General features: G+C 42.1%; 1 protein-coding gene across 2 annotated transcripts in view; it reads right to left on the bottom strand.

Annotated features, from left to right (window-relative positions):
• The window catches only part of KAT2B (lysine acetyltransferase 2B), a 103,044-nt gene that overhangs the window by 33,285 nt on the left and 45,073 nt on the right, over window positions 1-24,686 (bottom strand). The window contains exons 3-7 of one of the 2 annotated variants that reach the window (XM_042903586.1): window positions 22,314-22,459; window positions 17,553-17,645; window positions 16,032-16,213; window positions 8,613-8,804; window positions 2,722-2,828 (exon numbers count right to left, since the gene is read on the bottom strand). In XM_042903586.1, coding sequence (XP_042759520.1) covers window positions 2,722-2,828; window positions 8,613-8,804; window positions 16,032-16,213; window positions 17,553-17,645; window positions 22,314-22,459 — 720 coding nt within the window. Of the gene's footprint in view, window positions 1-2,721; window positions 2,829-8,612; window positions 8,805-16,031; window positions 16,214-17,552; window positions 17,646-22,095; window positions 22,239-22,313; window positions 22,460-24,686 lie in introns of those variants that run through there. The other variant, XM_042903587.1, reaches the window with a different exon arrangement.

Raw genomic sequence — 24,686 nt, 5'->3', positions numbered from 1 at the left:
GGACAGAGTATAGCAGTAAAGCCAGATGCCCAGAGAGAACGTTCAACTAAGTTTCAATGCAGCCACAGTTCGGTCCCCAGAGGACGTTTTGAACAGCCAGGAAAGTGATGGAGTAAGTTTACAGACAGACACCATTCCACAGCACTGAGAATATACCAAAGTGCCCGGCCATATATATATGTGTGTGTATATATATATACACACATACATATGGCTTTCCTTCCAGGAAACAGGACTTCTGAATCTCAAAGTGCACTGGAGTGATTGCACACAAAGGGGAAGCTCTGGTTATTCTGAAGACATTTGAGTATCTTGCAAAACTTCAGAGCCATCATTACGAATGTCATTTATCACAGCTGCATAGATGTGCAGACATGCCAATTAAGTAGATGATTACACTCTTCTTTCCCCCCAGAGAACACACTGCAATTACAGTTAAAAAAAAAAAAAAAAAAAAAAAAGGAGAAGGCAGCCTGCTTCTGACAGCTTTGGGTAACACTAAAGAGGACAATGCAGTTCAACCGGGTTACAACCTCAGCCACACAAATAAATGTGGAACTCCCGGAGAGTCAGACACAACCTCTGCCTTCTCCATCCTGTGCTAAGACATAAAATGCGCTAGAAGCTGAACACACCAGGGAGGCATTCCAGGAGGGCAAGGATTAAGGGGAGTTTTCACAAAGAGGAATCCTCTCTGGAAGACCCTCCAGCAAAGAACTCAGCTGATCCTGCTGAATTGCTTTGGTGTCCTCCTGCCTGAAGGAGGAAACTGCTCTTCACTCACTCCTCCCACAAGCGTCTATCTGCCGGCACATTCACAGCACATGCTAGAAAGCCTGGCTCGAGGTCTGGCTGGCTCCTCATGGGGTGTAGTAGTTGAGGAATTTCACAGACTGGGCATGAAACCCAATTCCATCACTTAGGAGCTCTGGTTGTGGGCAACTTGGTGCTCCTCTCTGAGCTTCTATTTCTCATCTATATAAAGGGGATAATAATACCAACTTCTCTGGGCTTGAGCTAATTCACTATGAAGCAGACTTCACAGGCAAGGACTTAATGGAAGTCTGTTATTATTATTGTGGCAAACAGCCTCTGACCACCACACTCACTGGAGACAGAAGACTTACAGAAAAAAAGTGGGCTTAGGACAGCACGAGGTAAGTGCTGCGTGACACAGCAGTTCTCAAATACGGCTGCACATCAGAATCACCTGGGGAGCTTTTAAAATTCTCAATGTCCAGGCTAGACCAATTACATCACTCTCTCGGGAGAAGCCTCAGAAATCAATATTATTTTCAATCACAAGTGAGGCCACCACACAGCCAAGCTAGAGAACCAAAGATAAGATATATTCAAGGTTCTGTGAAAGTTTGGAAGAAAAGAGATGCAGTCCTTGCTGGAAGGCATGGGAGGAGCAAGGAGAGGGTTTGTGGGAGAGATGTTATTTGAAAACCAGATGAGATAAAGACAAAGTGAACAGCACAGGGACAGAGAGAGCAATACAGAGGACATGCCCAATCACTACAGAGGATATGTCCGTAAATGCTAGAAACTGGGGTCTCTAAAAACAAGAATTCAAACAAAAAGGATTTGATCCAAACCAAAATACCTCATTCCCTAAGTACTCTGCTTTGTAGGGATTTAATTATATTTACATCCAAACTTGGGCGCTAGATAAGAAAAACATTATTAATCACCTTCTCAAATGTATTATGCTGAATGAAAGAAGTCAGACTCAAAAAATGGTGTACCATATGATTCCATTCATATGACATTCTAGAAAAAGCAAACTCCAGGAACAAAAAACAAATCAGTGGTTGCCAAGACTGGTGGTGGGGCAATGAACGAACTACAGAGGGTTGCAAGGGAATTTTCCGGGGTGAAGCAACTATTCTGTATTTTAATGGTACTGGTGGTTATTTAACTGCATGTGTTTATCAAAATTCACAGAACCATACACTAAAGAAGGTGACTTTTACCGTTTGCAAAAAAGATTTTTTTTTGCTAGAGGCAAAAATACTATACACTGAGCTAGATGTACTAAAAACTCTAATATGGAAATTCTGCATTCTGCTTTCTCCACGGCCACATAGGAATGACTGCTTTGGCATCTCTTGCCAAACTTCTCTGAGTCTTCCTAGCGTCAAAGGCAGCAGTTCAGAGCCTCTCTCTGGGATCAGTGGGACTCTAGAAGTCACATGCCTTCTTCCGTCACAAAATACTAGCTGCTGCCACCCAAAGCAACGGCAAAGATGCTCTGGCCCCACTAGGAAGTACTTCACGACCTGAGACTCAAGATGGCTCTCCTCCACTCACCACCCTACCTTTATCCATGACAGTAACTTGATGCACAAAACTGACATCACAGATTCAGAAACCAGACCAAGGCTTGATTCCTGGGCATATCTGGCCACTACTGACCAAGACTTTAAGTGTCTTTTTAAAAAGCCAGCATTTGACTACAGAGCTGAGCTGTACGGCATTTTACACCTCCTAATATGCAAGCTAAGCAAACTCAATAGCACAAGGAGGGGTTGTTTTAACTGATTTGCACCTGCTCTCTTCATTAACCGAGATGCACATGTAAGATTTGCCAAGGTGTTACTTTTTGGCCGGCTCTGTTCTTCGATTTTTTGACAAAAAAAACCCACAAATAAATGCAGAGTGAGCTGTGACTAACACATTCTGGTTGTTCTCTGATTTATGCAAAAAGAAATTTACCTGTTTGGATTCCTAGCTGGCTGGTTCTAGAAGAGGCTGAGAGAAAATCCTGATCCCAGATAGGAGAGTTTTGACTATAAACTTCTTCTTCTAACATGGATAGAAACCTAGACACAAGAGTGAAAGCAATAATAAGATCAAAATATATTACTAATATATTACTAGAAGGATGAAAACCCTAACCATTTATGGCAAGCACCCCAACATCAGCCTCTCACCTTCAACTCAGAAATACGATCGCGAATTATGACTCAAATGATGATCTGTGGGTGGGCCTGGTATATTCAAATAAAGAAATGCATTTCCACAAATTTATTCTCTTTTGATTCTGCACAGATTGACATAACATAGAATGCACAGAGCATACATCAGTAGGAATGCATTCCACTGAGCATTCCTCAGTGAGCCCCAGAGCAAGATTTCCACCATCTATGTAGCTGTCATTGTTCAACGCAAAACTAATATTTATCGAACGCTTGCCATGTGCCTGCACTGTCCTATGAACTTCTTATTGAATCCTCATACCAACCCAGTGAGTTACATATTTTATTTTTATTGTCACACACATACGCTTACTACATGACAGACATTGTTCTACGTGGTTGATGTATTATTAACTCAGGTGCTCTCCTAACAAACCTATGCAATGGAACCCATTATTATACTCGTTTTGCAGAAGAAAAACTTCAAGCAAAGAGATTAAATAACTGGTACAAAGTTCCACAACTAATAAACTGCAGGGCTAGGATTAGAATAAATGATTGAGGGGCACCTTGCTGGCTCAGTCAGAAGAGCATATGACTCTTGATCCAGGGGTTGGGAGGTCAAGCCCCACGTTAGGCACAGAGATTACTTAACAAAAATAAATAGCTAATTAAAAAAAAATTTTTTTTAAAAAAGAACCAGGGTGCCTAGGTGGTTCAGTCAGTTAAGTATCTGACTTCAGCTCAGGTCATGCTCTTGTGGTTCATGAGTTCAAGCCCCACGTTGGGCTCTGACAATGTACTGACAGCTTGGAGCCTGAAGCCCCCTTCGGATTCTGTGTCTCCCTCTCTCTCTGCCCCTCCCCTGCTCGCACTCTGTCTCTCTCTTTCTCAAAAATAAACAAACATTTTTTAAAAAGAACCAGTGACTACTATGTTATACTTCCGGTCATATTATAAACCAAATGGATGAGACCTTGTTAGAAATACGGATAACCAAGCCCTACCTGGGCTTACTGAATTGAAGTCCATGAGAACAGGCCTAGGTAACCAAATTTTGATAAGTACCTTAGACTTCTGTACACCAAAGTTGAAGAACTATGATTTAACTACACACACAGATCTATACATCTGGTACTGAAGTATCTTCCTACAAGCCTCTTCTTGAGGCACATTAATTCTAGCGGAAGGATACAGAAAAGAGACTAAGAGCCTGAGCTCTAGAATCCATTTGCCAAGTTCAACACTTAATTTCTGTGACCCCTGGGACACATTCTTAATTTCCTCTTCCTCAGCTTCCTCTTCCATAAAACAGAAATATCAACAGTAATTCCTGTGCAGGGTAGTCGTGAGGGATACGCTGAGGTGCAGGCACGAAATGGTGCCTGACCCCTAGTAAATGCTCCACTCATTCGTTCAACAAACACTGACCGAGTGTCTACCCAGCGCCAGATACTGTGCCAGATGCTGTTAGGACAGAGTGAACAGAACCACCACCTTGCCCTCCCGAAGTTCACAAGGCAATCATGTAACAAAGGTTGAATATGAAGAGTCCGCTCTCCTGTCTCTGAAATTCTGAAATCCACAAGCTCTTTAAAAAAAGATCTTCCAGGGGTGCCGGGGTGGCCCAGTCGGCTAAGCCTCTGACTTCAGCTCAGGTCATGATTTCACAGTTCGTGAGTTGTCGCCCCCCCATCTGTCTCTGTACTGAGCTTCAGATCCTCTCTCTCCCTCTCTCTCTGCCCCTCCCCTGCTCACTCTCACTCTCAAAAATAAATAAGTAAACATTAAAAAAAAAAAAGATCTTCCATAACCCATCTGGCAACAATCTGACCCGAACAAACATAAAACTATTTATAATTTTTATAATTATAAATGGATTTGATTTAGGGGGATTGCCTGCATCCCTAGAACCATGATATATTGTATGCGTTATTTTTAATTTTTTTTTAATTTATTTTTGAGAGGGAGAGGGGCGGGGAAGGGTTAGAGGGAGTTGGGGACACAGAATCCGAAGCAGGCTCCAGGCTCTGAGCTGTCAGCACAGAGCCTGAAGGGGGGGCTCAAACTCACGAACGATGAGATCATGACCTGAGCCGAAGTTGGACACTTAACTGAATGAGTCACCCAGGTGCCCTAATAATATATGTGTTATATATTACCTTTACAAAATATTGTAAATTTGAACTGTGAAACATTAGTATCAAGGTTTTGGATAACTGATCAAGGATCTATATCATCCTCCTCATCACCATCACTAAAAGTACCACTATTCTCATTTATCAATGACTGCAAAATTCTAAATGGTTTCAGGGATGGGAGAAGCTTGTTTTGCATAAGTGAAAACAGATGGGGAAAGGTCCTAAGGGGTCTTTTTACTTGCTGCTCGGGTTAAATCTCAGATTTAAAAACAAACCACTTGAATGAACACCTACCTGCACTCGATAGTTTAATTCATGGTTTCTAGAAACTGCATGAGTCACTTCTACTTCCTAAGCAAGCCACCATTATCTTACGTTTTAAAACATTTTAGTGTGTTTCTTACCAATTATGGAAAGGCTGACAGCAACACATTCTGAGATCATTTTGATCTTGCTGATGAGAAAGAAGGTGCTTGAGGTCTTTTCCTCTTTTCCTACCTTACACAGCCCTCAAGATTTTCCCAACTGCCCTTCATCACAGAAGTAAATTTCCTTTCCTTTTCTAGGCTCTTTCTCTATCAGTAATTACATGGTCAGAACACTCTTCACAAAGCCCTCCAAAGACTCATCAAGGAATAATGCCATTAATAATTTAGGAAAAATAATTTTATATGCACATGTATGTGTGTTTTATGTATATACGTAAATACATTTATTTCATTGTAATAAAGAACAGCCTTATGAAATGTCATGAGAAAGTGCTTGCTTTATGTATATATATAAACACACACACACACAATATAAAATTGTATATAGAATAAAAGAACACACTACATGGAGAAATAGAGAAATACCTAAAAACACTAAAAGTAGTTCGGAATGGTAGGGCTATGGGGGAGCCATTTGCTTCTTTGTTCTCTCTTAATCAAATTTTCGTATTTTCATCAGCAGGTGCATTTATCACTTGTAGAATGAAATACAGACACTAAACATTTTTTAAACAACCCTGTAAGTAGGTGGGTGGGAGGAGAGGCACGAGTTAAAGCCAAGTGGAAGAAAGGGCACATAGGAGGAGGACAACAACAAGGACGTAAGCCCCGCAAGTACATGTGAGAGCCACAGCCACCCTGCACAATGGCATGAAGCCAGTCACAGCTCTCAGTCTGAGACAGTGCCCAGGACCCACACAGCACCTCAAGCTTCAATATATATGATTCAGCTGCCAAGGCTATGGGGATAAATCCCTATTGGGCCCAATGTTGTTATATTCAATGACAAGGGATTTCAAAGGAGAAGTGGGTGGTAGTTTTACCCTACCATTAGTAATAGAGAAGGAAAAAAAAAAAAAAAAAAAAAAAAAGCAGCACTGATTTTTTAACTCAGTAGCAGAAGCACGCCAGAACTATGGGATGAAGGAACATAACACGTTATAATTAGCAAATATCTCCCAAGAAGCAAGATGACTTTGCTATGGGGGAAAAATTGTTACTATGTTAGGTAATTAAAATTTCTCTTTAAGTACCACAAAAGGTGGGGTAGGGGGAGGGTCCTCTTTGTTCCTTGGCTTGGAGACAGAGAATGACAACTGTAATATGAAAAGTGTAAAATGCTGCTTATGTGGCAAATGTAATAGAGAAATAAGAAAATCGCTTTAAATCCCTAAGGAAAGCTAAAAGGCAGCCACCGAATACACGAGTGTGCCCAGAGATCATAAGCCATTTAGGGGTAAACACCCAAACTCCAATTTCAGTGGTGCTGAACCTTCTTTCCCGGAGAACGCCAAAGTGTTCATGTCATGCCTGTCTTAGGTACCAGCTGCTTAATAATACATTGAAAATCAGGAAGCTAGGATTTATGTACAAACATTGGGCATTCAGCTAAAGCTCATCAGAATTACCCATGATGCCCTCTACCCACGGCTCAAGATTTGTGTTACACTGCCAAGGAATTTTCAGTCAATTTCTATCAAAAAACTATTTTTGTGGTTGTTTTAGACCTAACTTATTCTTTAAAATTAAAGCTATGTTGGGGCACCTGGGTGGCTCAGTCAGTTGAGCATCTGACTTCAGCTCAGGTCATGATCTCATGGTTTGTGGGTTGGAGCCCTGTGTAGGGCTCTGTGCTGACAGCTCGGAGCCTGGAGCCTGCTTCGGATTCTGTGTCTCCCTCTCTTTCCGCCCCTCCCCCACTCGTGCTCTGTCTCTCACACTCTCTTTCAAAAATAAACATTAAAAAAAATTTTTTTTAATTAAAGGTATCTTTCCTGAGAAACAAACTGGGTAATACAATAATTGTAACTTAATAAAAATCTAGTTTCCCTGCTAAAACAGGGTATTATCAGTCTTTGGTTAAAGAATATCTCCTTTCTCCATCTCTTCTCTACATGAGCAGTTCTTAATGGGCGGGGGAAGACAGACTCTATCATACCTAGAAAGTCCTTTCAAATTATACCTTCGACTTCCCCCACACCAAAGCGCTGCTCTGGGCAGAATGATGCCCCAGAATGAACCATCTCCCTCATGTCTTGCTGTCACTGCTCCATGACAAGTTGGCCACAGCATCCTCAGCCCCTCTCATGAGCAGTCAGCCTTTTAGCTTCAACTTTTGGTTCTTAGCACTGAAAATGCACTTCCAATGTCAATGTTACAGCACTGCAACTCCCTATTCCTTTGACACACTTCTTTCATTTGAAAAATACGTAAGTGATTATTTATATGTTGGAAGCTCTGGCAGGCACAGAAAGCATGGTGCATAGGAGTCAGGCATATTCTCTAAAAAACTGAGTAGAGGGGCACCCAGGTGGCTCAGTTGGTTAAGCGTCTGACTTCGGCTGAGGTCATGATCTTGCGGTTCGTGGCTTCGAGCCCCACGTCAGGCTCTGTGCTGACAGCTTGCAACCTGCTTCAGATTCTGTGTCTCCCTCTCTCTCTGCCCTTCCCCTGCTCTCGCTCTCTCTCTCTCTCTCTCTCTCTCTCTCAAAAATAAACATTAACAATTTTTTTTAATAAAGAAAAAGAAACCGAGTAGAGAGGTACAAAGATCATTTTAAAGGAAGCCTCTCTACTCCTTTCCAGCCCACTGTTGGGGTCTAGTTTAGAGTGAGGGGGCAGGCCGACTGTGGCTGAGGCAGAAGTGATTCACCAGGTCTTAGAAAGGGTTAGAGATCTGGGATGGAAAAAAAACCAGCGAACTAAACTTGTCCTGCACCACTTCTGAGTAGATGGAAACTGCTTCTACCACTCTCCCCCATGGTCCCCTAGCTTCCTGGCAGCTTCCCCATCCCGAGACCCAGACACAATGACTCGGGTGGGATGAGCTGGGGCTCAGGGAGCTACGACTGCCAGCAACACAGATTGCAGCTAATAACAGATGCGTTGTGCAATTCCCAAGACGACTCACAAAGGGAGGTGAGAAGGAGAGGGTCCCTTCCGCCTCCTCCCTGGGACGCTTTTGCTATCATTCCTGACCTCGTGGCTGATACAGGCTTTGGAACGTGTGCATCGATCTCAAGCTCCAGGATCAAAGACCTGCAGGAGTGCTCTCTTACTTTGGGAAGTGGGTGAGGATTAGAGTCCGTTTCTCAAGTGGCAGTTTGTCTTTTTCCTGCCTCGCCTGCTCCAGGAGTTGTCGTCTCATAACTGTGAAGACTGAGCGCAGCAGTGTTCTCCCAAACACCTGGGTGGTTTCATACCGAGGTAGACTGTCACAGAACTGGGGCACGTTGCAGTAACACAGCCACCTGTGGTCAGAGGAGACAAGCACCATCAATATCCCTTCAACATCCCAGATGATCTGAAATATCCAAGCATGGTGACTCTCATACCACTAACCACAGGGGAAGAAACTAGGTCAGTATCACTGCCAGCTAATGGAACTTGAAGTCAGATTCGCTCGCCCCGATATAAGCAGTTGGGTCCAGTTCGAGGACAACCATTCTATTCTGCAACATCGCGTGGTGAGTCCTGTAGTCAGACACACCTGGGGTCAAATCCTTGCTTTGCCACTTAACGGGCTGCTTGACTTGGAGAATTTAATTATGTTTTTAAGTCTCCATTTCCTCATCTGTAGAATGGGGACAGCAATAATACCTACTTTGTTGGGTGATCACAAGCATTATATGAGACACCATATGGAAAGTGCACAGTGCAACTTGAGTTTCTGGTACGTAAATGGTAATTTAAATAAAAAGAAGAAATTAAGAAGAGGAAGCTGAAGAAGTCCCATTTGTGAAAGATGAGAATTCCACCATCTAGTTCTCTGAGTAAAATTTAAAATGCCTACACAGCACTCACATACCCCCAAAGCCTTGGTGGGAAGATAAAGATCTTCAAGACTATTCAAAACTCAGTCAAAACACAGGAAGTAATGAGCTCCCACCATCTGTCGCTAAGGTGCATTTTCAATGACTCAGTCTCAAACTTAAAAATGCACTTTGGCATTGCAAAAGCTGGATGTGTGCCCAGGCCCAGAGGGAAACCAGGGGCTTTCTTGAGATCAGACCACAGTTCTGGGGTACACTGGCTGTGTACGGCATACAATGTGGAAAGCTCACTCACCCAAGAGAAGCTAGAGAATGCAAGTTTATTCAACACCAGCCCTCTTTCTTTACGGTCTCCCGGGATGCAAGGTCTCAAATTCCCAGGACCCAGCAACATAAATGTACAGTGGGGGTCAGGGGGTGGCACCAGACCAGGGGTCAGAAGCTTCGTTGCACAGATCTTCATTCCTTGGTAGCAGATCCAAATATCTCTTTCCAGGGCAGGACCTGCTTTCCAAAAATTAACACCCCTCCTCTCTGTGTGCCTTCCTGATCTCCTTTAAAGTGGGAGGGAAGGCTGGCTCTAATGAGCCCAAACTGGTACTGGGAAGCTCCCAATGAACTTTCAAACCCTTAATAAAGAGTGGAATAATAGTGGTTACCTAACTTTTGTTGGTTTTTTTATCTCACTCTGTATGACTTCATACTTCCCCTGTGCGTGGTGGTGATGGCAGTGGTTCATCTTTGGGAAAGAAAACTTTTGTTACTGTTAGTTCATCTGCCTAAATTTAAACCTGACCTTAAAATCCTGCTACCATGTCTTCTCTTCTCTCGGCTTTTCTGTCTTAATTAACACCCAAATGTCACTTTGTTGGTTACAATTCCAAAATGGGCCTCTTACGTGTTGATCTTGTCAAATCACAAACAGTGACCTCGGTAGCAGAAAGGCCAGGAAGCGCATTTATGTTGTGCTTCCTAAGGCACTTCACACAGAACTGTATCACCTTCAAGGCTAGTCTTTGCTGGGTATTAGTCCATGGCCACTTAACGACGTTCTAAGATATTCAGGGCTGAAGGGAGGCCAGCCGCCAAGTGGCTAATCACGAAACGACAAATGTTAAGAGTTAAACAGTTTACAGACCTTAATAATCAGAAATTCGGTTTCATGAGACTTAGGCCATCACAAGACTATCAGTAAGACTTAATATTAAAAATATGTCCAATTTTCTGCAATGGAAGACAGATGACCCTCAGAATTTAGACCAGTACTGTCCAAAACAGCAGTTTATACTGATACTGTGCAGATACAGTAGCCATTGGCCACACGCAAGTACTGAACACCTGAAATGTGGCTACGACAACTGAGAAGCTTAATTTGTAATGTCATTTAATCAATTTAAAATTTACTTTTAGTGTGAAATATTTTTCCATGAAATATAACTTTATTGCTTTGGTAGGACTCCACTGAGCTTTAACCATTTTAAATTGAGTGAATGAATTGAGATGTGTCGTAGGTATAGAATACACGTTGGATTTCAAAGACAGCACAAGAGAAGGTAAAAATATATCATTAATAATTTTTCACGTCGATTACACAGTGCAGTAATATTTATACATTAGGTAAAATAAAGCATTATTGAAATTAATGTCCTGTGCCTATTTACTCTTTAAAACGTTAACTACTGGAACATTTTAAATTACATTTGCAGCTCACATTATGTATCTATGGGAGGTGCTGATTTTGAGTCTACAGAGCATTTCCATCTGTGAAGGGGTCACAGCTGTCTGAGACTCTACTTAAAAATGATGTTATTTCTGCTACAGCAATGGTAGGTTTTAAATATCACCATAAAATCATGAAGTGTTATAAAGAAGGGCGTAACAGGCCATGCAATCTTCCCAGGGTAGGGGAAGGCAGCACAGACCATTATCGTCTAGTAAAATGTTTCAAGTAATGGACTTCCATCCATTTCTTCTAAGAAGCATTTTGTAGACCATAGTTTATGCTTTTTAGCTTTGTTTTGTTTTTGCTTCCAAGATTAATATTATTTTATAAATCTGTCAAGTGCACAGCATGATAAGACAGAGTCTGAGTCAACGTGTGGTGTTTTGGTGCTGTTTTAACAAATGACATCGTCATCGCGCATAGTGGGATGAAAAGAAGAAATGGGAATTTGTGTGCATCTCTGCACACACACTCCTCCAAACACTTAACTGTAAGAAAAGATTTTACCTAAATGACTGGTGTCAGGTCATCTAAGAAGTAATGACAGGGATATGGTCCATTCATTTTTGCATGCCTAATAAGAATGGCATGTGTGTGCAATTTACTGGTAGTTCAAATAACTCTCAGATTTTTGACACCATTATGATGCTTTGCAACCACCTTGCTTTCTTCAAAATGTGAACAGAACTATGGAACTTGAACACAGAAGACCACGCCGCCCTACTTACTGGCGTGAAAATCCTAAGGTTTGTAGGAATCCTGTGATCTCTCCTAGTGCACCTGAACTAAAGGCTAGGGTCTCCTCTCACCTCATCCACTTTCTCTCCATGCCTCCTGATACTGTCCTAGATGTACATGCCTGATGATGAACGCTCAGTAACACACAACAATGGTTACGTAAAAAAATCAACTTAGTTATATCAAACTTGCTCTGTATTCCTACAAAACATCTCCCCATATGTGAAATTTGAGAAACACAACAAATGAACATAAGGGAAGGGAAGGAAAAATAAGATAAAAACTGAGAGGGAGGCAAACCATAAGAGACTCTAAATGATAGAGAACAAACGGGAGGGAGGTGGGTGGGAAGGATGGGCTAAATGAGTGATGGGCATTAAGGACAGCACTTGTTGGGGTGAGCACTGGGTGTTATATGTAAGTGTTGAACCACTGGGGTCTATTCCTGAAGGCAAGGCTACACTATATGTTAACTAACTTAAATTTAAATTAAAAAAAAAAAAAAATCTCCCCAATATGGGATGACCGTTATCAACTTTCAGACAGTCTGCACAACTTAGCATCTAAGACTAAATATTTGCCACTTCCAACAGCAGATTCTATTTGTCAGATGTATTTTAAGAAGTCACATTTCTCTGACACTTTATTTTCAGGTTATTTCTTCATGAAACCATATTAGTGCACCATCATGAAATTCAGGGGACTTCAAAATACTTGTTCAGAGTTTTGTTTTGTTTTTTTTCCCTAAAACCACAGTGATTTCTGGGGGATATATATTGCTATTATTAAGTATATATTAATATTACTGTGTCATATTTTCAATATATAAAAGTTTTCTTTCAGGAAGTTTCCTTTCATTTTCTTTCATTTTCAGGATCCAGTCTCTTCCACAGAGAATCCTGTATCACCCCACCTCCGTGCTGACGTACAAGCTCCAAGAAGTGTTCAACCGCTTTGCTCTGATTGCTACAAATGCTGTAAATTATATGTGGAACCAGCATGACAGGTCCTGAGGCTCACTTACACATCAAGATAAAGCCTGGTGGTACCTGCAGCCTGTAATATTACCCATTTTCGAGAAGATTATATATCAAGGAGACACCATGCTGTAGTGGCGTGTGGTTTATTAAAATCCTAAGTGGTCATGACAGTGAGGTTTTACTCTGAAACAATTACTGATTCTCATAATTTTCACAGGTTGTTTCTCTCTACTTCCCTTTCTTCATCAACATGGCGTGACAGTGGGCAAGCGGGGGAGGTGAGTGTTGTCTACCTTCGTTTCCTTATTTATTATTAACAGAGGCTCTTGGTCTACATTCCACCTAGAAATCAGCAGGTTTCAGAACTCATCAGGGTGTATTCATTCCAGACTCTCAGCAGGTTTCTTTTCACCATTGTCAGACTCCACTCTTCTGCCTTCAGCCCTTGGCTCAGGATACTGGGCTGGAAAGGAATCTGCGGCTATCTTTCTATTCCCTATGATGCTGGCTTCTTAAGTCGTATTCAAATAACTATCCTTCTATTCCCTACGATGTTGGCTTCTTAAGTCGTATTCAAATAACGACACTCTCATTAAGTTGTACGTGCTCTAGCTTGAGTCCCACGCTGGCAGTGGCTGAGTTTTAGAAAATAACGTGTGTGGGAGGAAAATGATGACTAGGCATCTCCCCAGTGCCTGTTCTGTGTGCCAGACGCTACACACAACACTCAGTACTCATGAGGCTCGGACAGAGGAAGAAACTGAAGGTCAAGGAGGTGAAGTGACTGGTTTAAAGCACACAGAATTAGCGAGAAATGGAGCTAGGACTCATACCCACTGTTCATTTCAAAGCTCCATCTCTAACTTTACTACTCCTTAAGTATTTGTAAGTGCCACCCATTTCCGGGTAATTTCCAAGTGCTATATAGTATCTTTACAGTTTTCTAAAATACACTAATATCTCCATGCTGCTTCACATTTAATTCTTCTTGATGAAACATTTTTTCCTCTGTTAGTAGTGGTAAATACTTTCAGGGGTCTGCCTTTGGCAAATATTCAGCTTTCCAATCGTTGACAGGCAGGTTTAAGACAAAGATAGATAAGATAGGTGATAGACAGACAGACAGATAAATAGATAGATAGATTTTTTAAAGTAATCTTTATACCCAACATGGGACTCAAACTCATAAACCCAAGATCAACAGTCACATGCTCTACTGACTGAGCCAGTCAGGTGTCCCTATATTTTTGATAGATGTGTTTTCTCAACTCTTATTATAAATGACAGTTAAGACACTATAGGACCTATTGTTCATGCAAAATTCTGAAATGAAGGTATAGAAATAAAGACATAATTTTAAAAAAATTGATGCTAGGCACCTAGGTGGCTCAGTTGGTTAGGCATCTGACTTTGGCTCAGGTCATGATCTCACGGTTCATGAGCTCGGACCCCGTGTTGGGTGAGCTTGAGACCCACTTCAGGTGAACCCCGCTTCTCTCTCTCTGACCCTCATGGGATTCTCTCTCTCTCCTTCTCTCTCTGCCCCTCCTCGCTCACTTGTGCCCTCTCTCAAAAAAAAAAAAAAAAAAAAAAAAAAAAATTGGTGTTGAAGATATCTGTAATTCTCATAAAAGTCAATTAGTAAGAGGAAATACTTTATAACTCAAATTATATCTATTTTAAAAGAAGGGAGGACAGAGAAAAGGGGATATTACTCATGAATATCAGGTCAATGATCTGAGAGGAAAGCTTATCTCATTCCTACATGGCATCTGCTATTATAGAAAATAATCTAGGTAGAAGTGCTCTTTGCACTATCAAAAAACATTGCCTACTCTAAGTCAGGAATACCTCTTGAACCAGGCTTGATGTGTCTATAAAATATAAGAGGGAGTCAGGAGCCTCAGTAGGTAGAGCATACGACTCACCATCTCTAGGTCATGAGTTCGAGTCCCATGTTGGGTACAGAGATTACTTAAATAAATAAATAAACTATAAAAGGGGGAAAGTACAAAAAGGTAAATAAAATGGATAATTCAAGTCACTCTCTTACTTAAATGAAAATAAATGTAGTCATCCTGTTTTGTGTGGCCCATGTTTAAGATTTTTTTAAAGTTAATTCTATTATTCTGCAATTCATAAACAATAAAAACAAATTCCCACATTAAGGAGAAAATGTGCAATCCAGGAACATTTGCACAGTCTGATGTCAACCAACAGGGAAACGGATGGGTTAATTATAGTACATCAACCCAACAGACTATAGTGTAACCAGTAAAATATTTGATATGATGTTAAGTAGGGAGACATAAAGGATGCAAATTCTATATATTTTTTTCATTCTAACTAATATAAAATATTATTTAAAGGGCAAAGACTGGAAGACAACTTGTATAATGATATTAGTTCCATCATGGTTCTGGGACTAGGGTGATCATTCCTTCTTTATAAAAATTCTTTACCACTATTATACTCACGGTCATTGTTCTTTTGCTTTGTTTTTTTAAATGATTGAGGTTTCTATATAATAATTACAGAGTCACAGTATGGTTATCTAGATCACTGATGTTCAATAGAAATATAATGCAAGCCACATAACTGATTTAAAATTTTCCAGCAATCTGATTGAAAAGGTAAAAATAAACAGATGAAATTAACTTTAAAATATCTTCTTTAATCGAATATATCCAAAATATTATCATTTCAACATGTAATCAGTACTCATGAGGGGCGCTTCGGTGGCTCAGTCAGTTAAGCTTCGGACTCCTGATGTCAGCGCAGGTCGTGAGCTCACGGTTTGTGGATTAGAGCCGCACGCTGGGCTCTGCACTGTGGGCACAAGTCTGTTTGGAATTCTCTCTCCGTCTCTGCCCCTCCCCCGTGCACTCTCTCCTTCTGTCTCTCTCTCTCAAAATAAATGTAGTTGAAAAAAAAGTTCTCATGAAATAGTTCACATTTTTTTTAATTTCCTATTTTTTGTTTGTATAATCTTAGAAATCTCAATGCTAGCCATATTTCAAGTGCTCAGTAGCTCCATGTAGCCATCAACTATCATACTGGATAGTATAGGACTAGGTGGTTTGGATCTCTCACCCCCCAAAATATCGTGATATTAATAAAAAGCTCCATTCTAGAAACATTCTCTGGTAATTGACAGATTACCACAATAACTGGGCAACCCTCGGCTCACAGACACAGGCAGCAATTATACGTCTGCAACAGGCTCTACAAGGGCCAAGGGAAAGGAACTGATCGTCTGATTACCTTGTGTAGTTCTCTTTGTATCCAGAAATATCATCATTGGGAGATCTCAGTCTTCGTTGAGACGGTGCCTCCAGATGCCAATAGTTGATGCGGTTTAGGAACATTTTTGCCAACTCAACTATCGTTTGCCTTTCTTTGGCTGGCAGGTGACTAAACTTGTACTGCACAAAGTTATTCACACCCTTAAAAGGAGGGAAGGCCATTTATTCATACAGTTATGTGAGCATACTAATTCTGAACACCCACACAGCACCATTGACGGTTATTAGCAAGAGAACAGACACTTCTCTACTCACAAAGCCTCTTCCTTTTGCCTATTAGAAAACAGGAATGCCCAGAGGGAACTGCACCACAGATCACAGTGGATGAAAAGCGACAAGACAGGGAAGCTGTGAGTTGCTATTCTGTGCCTGCTGCAATCCTCAAGCGTCACAGAAAATCAAGCTCACAGACTGAAAAGGTCAAAACCTTTCAAACGATAAAATAGGACTATTTTGTAAATTAATTCTTCCTGCACTATCCACATAGATTATATACGATGAGGTTCTTGGATAAACATTCTGTTTTTGCATTACCAAAATTTGAATCCAAAGGCCACCAGCACGTCTTCCATTGAACTAAACCAACAGAATTTAAACTCTTCACTATCACTTTTTTTTGGCAAGCTTACCAAGGGAAAAAAAATTCTTATTCAGAATTATGAGCTTTTAAAAGAATCTGTGGATTCATTTAATCTTTCTGCAGAACACTCCCATCTAATCTAATTTCAAATAAAAGAACAATGAATTCTTGTTTAACAGAGTTTGGAGACAAAATAAAATTTCTTCTACTGAAAACTGACTGATAAAAATACATTTATTTGTACTAGGGACTCTGATGTCCTATCTTCTGTAATCATTCTCATTAAGAAATTCAGTCAAGAGAATCTAAGATTTATTTAGCCAAACAATGATAGGCTAAAAAGTGACTCTGACGAGGAGTAGAACACCTCACAGAGAAAGTCTATCCATGTCAACAGATTCCCCAAGTAAACCAGTTTCTTTCCAGGAATCATAATGTAACAGAAAGTCAATTTCTGGATGCAAAATCTCATTTCCTATTTGTGCTTTTTGCTTGACTTACAATGTTTTTGACAATGCTCCTGAATTCCCTCACCTCAACAGGCTTTTTCAGATAGTGACAAATAAGAGGACAAAGACTTAATTTTAAAACATCAACACCAAAACAGAGCACATTCCGTGTGTTCTTGTGAACTACATGTTCTTAATTTTTTTCTTCCCCAAACACACAGTGAATTCTGAGTATACAGCAACCGTAAAAGACAAAAGCTAGATCATTTATTAAAATAAATATTCACTTGTGATGCAAAGGGTCCAAAACAATTTCTCCATACTCATCTCTAAGCATCTCTAAGCTGGGTATAGAGGATGGAAGGAAGACGCATGTAAAAATGCAAAGAAGATTAGGTTTGTTCAGCCTTAGAGCAATAAAAAAGGGCTTCTCTCTCTTTTTTCTTTTTACCTGTTCAATACTAGGTTTTTCAAATGGGGGTTTCTTCTCCAAAGAGCCTTCAACCACAGGTTTTCCTCTTTGTAAAATAGACTTTCTCAAGAGCTGCAAAAAAAAGAAATCATTAAGAAAAAGAAAATCAGTGTCTCTCTCTCTCTCTCTCTCTTTCTCACACACACACACACACACACACACACACACACACACACACACACATACATAGCCTCTGAAGGGAAGTAACCATATTCTAATTATCTTAACTACATGTAAATAAATCCTTAAATCAGTAAAAATGGGTGACTACCAGGTAACCCAAATTTGCCTTCACACCCATGACCAGAGCTATGAGAAACTAAGACCCCTTTCATGTTCTGTGCAGACTAGCACAGCAGCAGTAGCCACCGGGACTCTCTCTCCGACTCATTTCCCTTCTCCCCACTATTTCCAGATTCCACTGACCCAGAGACCTGGCGTGCAACACGCACATTTTGCACATGCCTACCTAGGCCAATGCAGGTGCGCTCAAGAGGGTTTTATTTAAACCGCCGAAAGGCAGAGATCCATTCTGCACAAGTATGGCCAGGGGAGAGGGATGTCTGTAGCTCCCATATGTCGTATGCATCATCTAGAGCCCAGGCCCTTCGGGAAGGAATTCTCTAAGGCTCTCAATTGGCAACTTTCACTGCTGCGGTCTTTTCTCATTTCCTTTCCATCCATAGAATGCAGGCCAAGTGTTCTGGCATCTCAATGCCCACAAAACAAAACACTGCTCTTAATCCTTGCCACTGGAATTTAAAGCCCTCAAAGAGCAAATATCAGAGAGAAAAGGGAACACAGAGTCACTAATCAAGACCTAATTTGAAAATAAATTTGGTATTGAAATCCTTTACTTTCAACCTTTGCTTGAATCTTTCATAACATTTACATGGGGGCCAGTCATCACATGACCACACATTTAAGTTAAATCTTTCCCTCCTTTCTCCACTTACTGCCTCTTCAGTGGAAACAAAACACAGCAACCATTCTCCCAGGAGTTAATGGAAACGGACAAATGGCCAAGGTTGAGGATCACCATGTGTTCCCCCTGGGCCATGTTTTGCAAGGGCCTCAATTCCTTCTAGGGGTGCCAATACATTATTAGCATGGGACATTCATTGATCTTTTCAAGGGATTACGCCCATTTTTACAAAAATAAGTATGCAAAAATAAGTCACTATATCTGTTTCTAAGGACACGGAAAGCTTGATCATAAAATCTAAATACAAGTAAATTCCCGCTGCCTACTTTTTTTACCCAGTTAAAATAAGACCTCTTGGGAACGTGGTCCACTAGGGGTTTCAAAACGGAGATAAACTAACAGGTTGGGGAGTTGCTGAATCTCAGTTTCTTCATCTACAAAAGGACAGAGCTGGGATAAGTGGGCACATGAAAGACATTTAATGCTAGCATCAAGCATTTGCATCCTTACTTTTGCCAGGCACTCTTCACAGTTCTTTTTTTTTTTTTTTTTTTTTTTTAATGTTTATTTTTGAGACAGAGAGAGAGCATGAACAGGGGAGGGTCAGAGAGAGAGGGAGACACAGAATCTGAAGCAGGCTCCAGGCTCTGAGCTGTCAGCACAGAGCCCCACTCGAGGCTCTAACCTGAGCCGAAGTCAGACGCTCAACCGACTGAGCCACCCAGGCGCCCCTTCACAGTTCTTTATAGGTCTTATCTCCTGGAATGCGCATAACAACCTTTTGAGGCAGGTGCTGTGACGGTCTGTACTTTACAGATAAGGACACAGGGAGAAAGACCCGCCCAATGTCACATTTCCAATGTGACGGACCCAGGGTTCAAACCCAGACAGTGGACTTCCAGAGCCACATTAACAGGGTCGAGATACACCCAGCTTTATGAGGCAGCTTTTCACTGGGTTTATCTTCAACATCTAAGCCTGAGGTTTTTAAGATGTTACTCAAATGTGTAATACATTTCATTTTAATTGAATTATTGAGACATAAGACACAGGAACTGCTTTTCAAAAGCTAAGGGATGGATGATTTATTACTTATTTACCCAAAAAAGGACTCTGGGGGAAGTGGGGGAGAATGCTGAATAGTTGAGGTTTCGTTCCCATGGGCCAACATATTTGCACTGTTGAAGACGAGGGAGGTGAGAGAGAGAAAACGTACTTCAAAGCAGAGCAATGCTTTCTGGCCTATTTGGTTAGTTATAAAGGGAATCGAGAGGAGGCTGGCAGGATGGAAACCTTGACACCACCTTCACTTCCAGCCGGCGGTGGGGGCTGCCAGGGCACTTCGTTCCAAGACAAATAATAGCGGCAGTCATGCAGACGTTGTTTTTCTTCTACGAAGATCTTTTTCCAAAGAAGCTCTAAACAGCATGACCCTGCCAGGCTTCAATCTGGATGACTCAGGCTTCATAGCCATGTCAACAAGTTGTCACCTGGAGTAGCCTAGTGCCTGCTAATGGTAGTGGGGGATTCAGCTGTTTGTCCTCTTTCTGCCCACCCCGCTCCTCTCTCTCTCTCTCTCTCTCTCTCTCTCTCTGGCTGTCTCTCTCTCTCTCTCTGTCTCTCTGTCTCTCTCTGTCTCCTCTCCCTCACCTCCCATTAACCTTTTTAGAAGTAATATCCCCTAGGGGTGCCTGGGTGGCTCAGTTGGTTGAGTGTCCAACTTTGGCTCAGGTCATGATCTCATGGTCCGTGAGTTAGAGCCTCGCGTGGGGCTCTGTGCTGACAGCTCAGAGCCTGGAGCCTGCTTCAGATTCTGTGTCTCCCTCTCTCTCTGCCCCTCCCCCACTTGTGCTCGGTCTCTCTCTCTATCAAAAATAAATAAATATTTTTAAAAATTAAAAAAAAAAGGATATCCCCAAAACCTAAAAATACAATTCTCCTATCTACCTATCTGTCTCCTATCTACCCCAAACCCCCATTAGTACTCCCCCCCAAAAAAGACAGAAATAAATCATTGAGAAGGGAAAATTATGTATCAAGTAAATTCACATTAAAAAAGGGAGTGTGGTGCCTGGGTGCCTCAGTTGGTTGGACACCCAACTTCAGCTCAGGTCATGATCTCGAGGTCAGTGGGTTCAGGCCCCACGTCGGGCTCTATGCTGACGGCTCGGAGCCGGGAGCCTGCTTCTGATTCTGTGTCTCCCTCTCTCTCTGCTCCTCCCCTGCTTTTGCTCTGCCTCTCTGTCTCTCAAAAATAAATAAACGTTAAAAAAAATTTTTTTTTTAAAAGCTATGGGAATTGGGCACAAAATTTGCAATGAGATTCCTAGCAGCCAAAGCAAAAGAGGGAAGTCAGTGGAAAATTTTCCTATCCTTATCATATGAAATGAAGCACGGTGCTCATTAAAAGAGGCAAAACTTGGGGCGCCTGAGGGGCTCAGTCGGTTAAGTGTCTGACTCTTGATTTTGGCTTAGGTTGTGATCTCACAGTTCATGAGACAGAATCCCACATCTGGCTCCATGCAGAATGCAAAGCCTTCCTGGGATCCTCTCTGATCTCTCTCTCTGCCTCTCTCTCTCTCAAAATAAACAAACATTAAAAAAGGGGGGCAGGGGGCAAACCTTTCCTGGCTACAAGCTCTGAGTATACTGTTTTGTTTGCTGTCTTTGTTTTTAAAAGAATCTTGTAAGTATTAAATAATACGACATAATCAACACTGCCTCAATAACAAGGTGTTTTTGTTTTTAATTATTTCCTGTCAGCCCCCTTTAAAAAAATGTCATTTTTGGCAACCTGAACTTTTTCTGTCTGTTCCCACCACTAGTTCCTCTCCCACACTGTCCATCCTGACAGCAATCAGAAACTGGGGAGACAACGGTCTGCAGAGAGGGGACGGATGTGACCCAAATGCAGCTAAGGCAGAGCCACGAGGAAGCAGCTACAGGGAGTGGCAGCAGGAATCAGTGACTGGGGTCAAGGAGACACAGAGGACAGTGGTGAGGTGCCCAAATCTGGAAATTCTTGATTCCTCCCCTTGAAGTGTGAGAGTCAAGACCCTGGTGCCACCCTCCAACCAGATCTCCTCCCACCTTCCCCTGGCTCACTGGGCTCCACCACACCGGCCTCCTTACTATTCCCACATCACATCAGACTCACTCAGTGCACGGCGGTCCTTCTGCTGCCTGGAAAGCTCTTGCCCCCAGCCCTTTTCGGCAATGGCTCCTGTCCCCCAATTCAGGTTCCTGCTCAACTGTGGTCTCCTCAGAAAGGCTTTCTTAACTACCCTTCCTCATTATCATGTCCCCCCACCCACCACCCCTGCCATTCTGATTCCACTTACCCTACTTTGTTTCTCTTCACAGCACTTATCACCACCTGCAAATATATTATTTACTGGTTGATTGTCTGCCTCTTCTACTGAAATGTCAACTCCATGAGGGCAAGGACTTTGTTTTGCCCACTGACCTATCCCTCATGCCTACATGAGTGCCATGCACAGACCAGGTGTGCAATACAATATCTGGATGGATGAATGGATGGGTGGATGGAAAGAAATCCATAAGCATAAGCAAATAAAGATATTCAAATCTGCATACAAATATGAAGGCTCTCAAGGAGAGTGATGTGTTCAGCACATGGCGGGTCACTTTAGAGACTCCCTCATGAAGAAATGCATGCTTCCACAGACTCTGCGGGCGAAACATACCATGAGCTGAGAACCTTCCCACCCCCGACCTGGGATACAGAAACGGAGCACATCTGAACAATGAGAGAGAGAGAGAAGAAAAGCCTTCTTAAAAGGGTGAAACCTCACCTTAAATAGATAGAAATAAACTTGTTTGGTGTCTGCATCTTCTTCCCTGTGGACGCAGGTAAAGAGATATTCCACATCCAACACTATTCCCAGGAGTCTGTTCATCTCTTCCTCTGACACGTTTTCCAGGTGGGAAACGTGGGCAGCTGAAGACAAAAATCGAGGGAACATATGTGACACGGGAGCTGGAGACAGCAAACGTTGTTGACTTTAAAACAGAAGGGTCTCTCTCTAAATCTCCGGGGACCCCAATGCATTAGGTTGCACTGTAAACAGAGGAATTTCTGAACTCCTGAAAGACCTCAGTCTTCTCTCAAAGTCAACTTAAAATTAAAAGACTGTCAACTTGCTGAGCCCTGGCCTCCCCCTCCAAGACCCAAAGTGGGCCAGCAGCTAATGTGTTCTAATAAACGTATACTTTAAGATCCAGAACTTGTCGGCACCAAAGTCTGGTCCTCATAGTGTTGAATTCTTTTTTTTTTTTTTTAATTGAAGTAGAGCTGATGTGCAACGTTACATTAATTTCAGGCGTCCAACGTGGTGATTCGACGAGTCTCTATGTTACAGTATGCTCAGCAGCCGTGTAGCTATCCCAAAATCACCGGCTATATTCCCTATGGTATACCTTTCGTTCCCATGACATGTTCATTCCATAACTAGAAGCCTGAGCTTCCCCCTCCCCACTTCACCCAATTTGCCCATCCACCCAACCCCTGTCCTTTGGCAACCACCGGTTTGTTCTCTGTATTTATGGGTTTGTTTCTGCTTTTTGACAGTGTTAAATTCCTATGTTTCCACATAAGAATTCCTATGTTTCCCCATGCCTGTGAATAGTTCAGGGAGCCAAGAATATCATATTAGTGTAAAAACTGAATAACGGCCCTTTCCCTTAGCCTTTCTGAGCAATGCAATGAAATCTCACTATCGTTGCAGCCAAGTCCCAAGACCTATTTGAGCTTCAGATTCAATGCCTTCCACGGTCAGGCCCCCAAACGCATTTTTCCCACCTTTGTTCTGTAAGATCTCTAGTTAGTGACCTAGCCACTGACCTTCTCTCCCATGCCCCTGTCCTCTCTTCTACCAAATCCAGTCCATCTATCAAGGTTATTGCATTTAATCCTCAAACCATCCCATGAATAGGTATTAGTCATCCCATCTGACAACTGGAGAAACTGAGGCTCAGAGAGAATGGATGCTGTTTCATCCAATGTCACTTAGCCAACAAGACAGAGCCAGGGTCTAAAAGTGAAAAATGCTTGACCCAAATTCCAAATTCCCAAAAAGCACACTTTTTGTTGATTAGCTGATTCACTTCAAGTCCTTCCTCACTTGCAAAGGGTCCTCTAGGTAAACCACTCAACCCCTATCCCAGGAGCTCTCCTGGGTCAGGATCCCCTCTCTCATCTCTGCATCCCCAGCATTTATCACTATGCTTGCCACAGAATAGGCAATGGCACTTTGAGGGAAACCTCTTGGGTACAGCTCTTGGCATGCTGGCTTAAAAATGAAGTGTTTGAGATCATTTTTAAAGAGAGACTAAACCACGTAGAAGATTTCCCTTGCCTTCTTAAAGGAGATGGAACTGGGGCGTCTGGGTGGCTCAGTCGGTTGTGCATCCGACATCGGCTCAGGTCATGATCTCCCAGCTCGTGAGTTGGAGCCCCGCGTAGGCTCTGTGCTGACAGCTCAGAGTCTGGAGCCTGCTTCAGATTGTGTCTCCCTCTCTCTCTGCCCCTAACCTACTCGCATTCTGTCTCTGTCTCTCTCAAAAATAAATAAACATTGAAAAAAAAATTAAAAAAAAAAAGAGATGGACCTAAAGATTATTGAGGAATACTTGTCAGGTGTCAGGCATGGGTCAGTCTACCCCAGAGACCATGGTGCTCTTGTCATTAATCCACGAAACTCAATCATCAGACTGGGACAGAGAACGCTGCTGGTACCCTCCCCTTACCACTTCAGGTATACCTTCTGGCGTCCAATTACGGGCAGCTCCATTTCTCTACCTAAGGGCTTTTCCAGTCATTGTAATCTGCTCTGCCACCCACCTGCCCCTCAACAGCAGCCCTTAACCCAAAGCCAAGACATCCGCCTATAAATAAATACCCCAGATCCCTCATCCCTCAGGCTGAATAACTGGCTCCCAGATTTCCCACTCCCCACCCAAAATTAAGTAGCAGTTGCCCAAGGTGGGAGCTGGCTCAGTAATTCACCCTCTCTTGGCCACTTTTTCCTCATTTCACCCTTCTACTCCCCTAGCTTCATGCCAAATAAACTACAGGCATTCAAATCCCTGTCTTAGGATCTGCTTCTGAGGGAGCTCAAACTAAAATATGCAGTCAAATGCATTTTCAGAGACTCAAGAGGATTAAA

Source organism: Panthera leo, chromosome C2 (genome assembly GCF_018350215.1).
Source record: "Panthera leo isolate Ple1 chromosome C2, P.leo_Ple1_pat1.1, whole genome shotgun sequence".
NCBI lineage: Eukaryota > Metazoa > Chordata > Mammalia > Carnivora > Felidae > Panthera > Panthera leo.
Note: the sequence above shows the minus strand (reverse complement) of the source record. Positions and strands in the feature narration are given on the sequence as shown.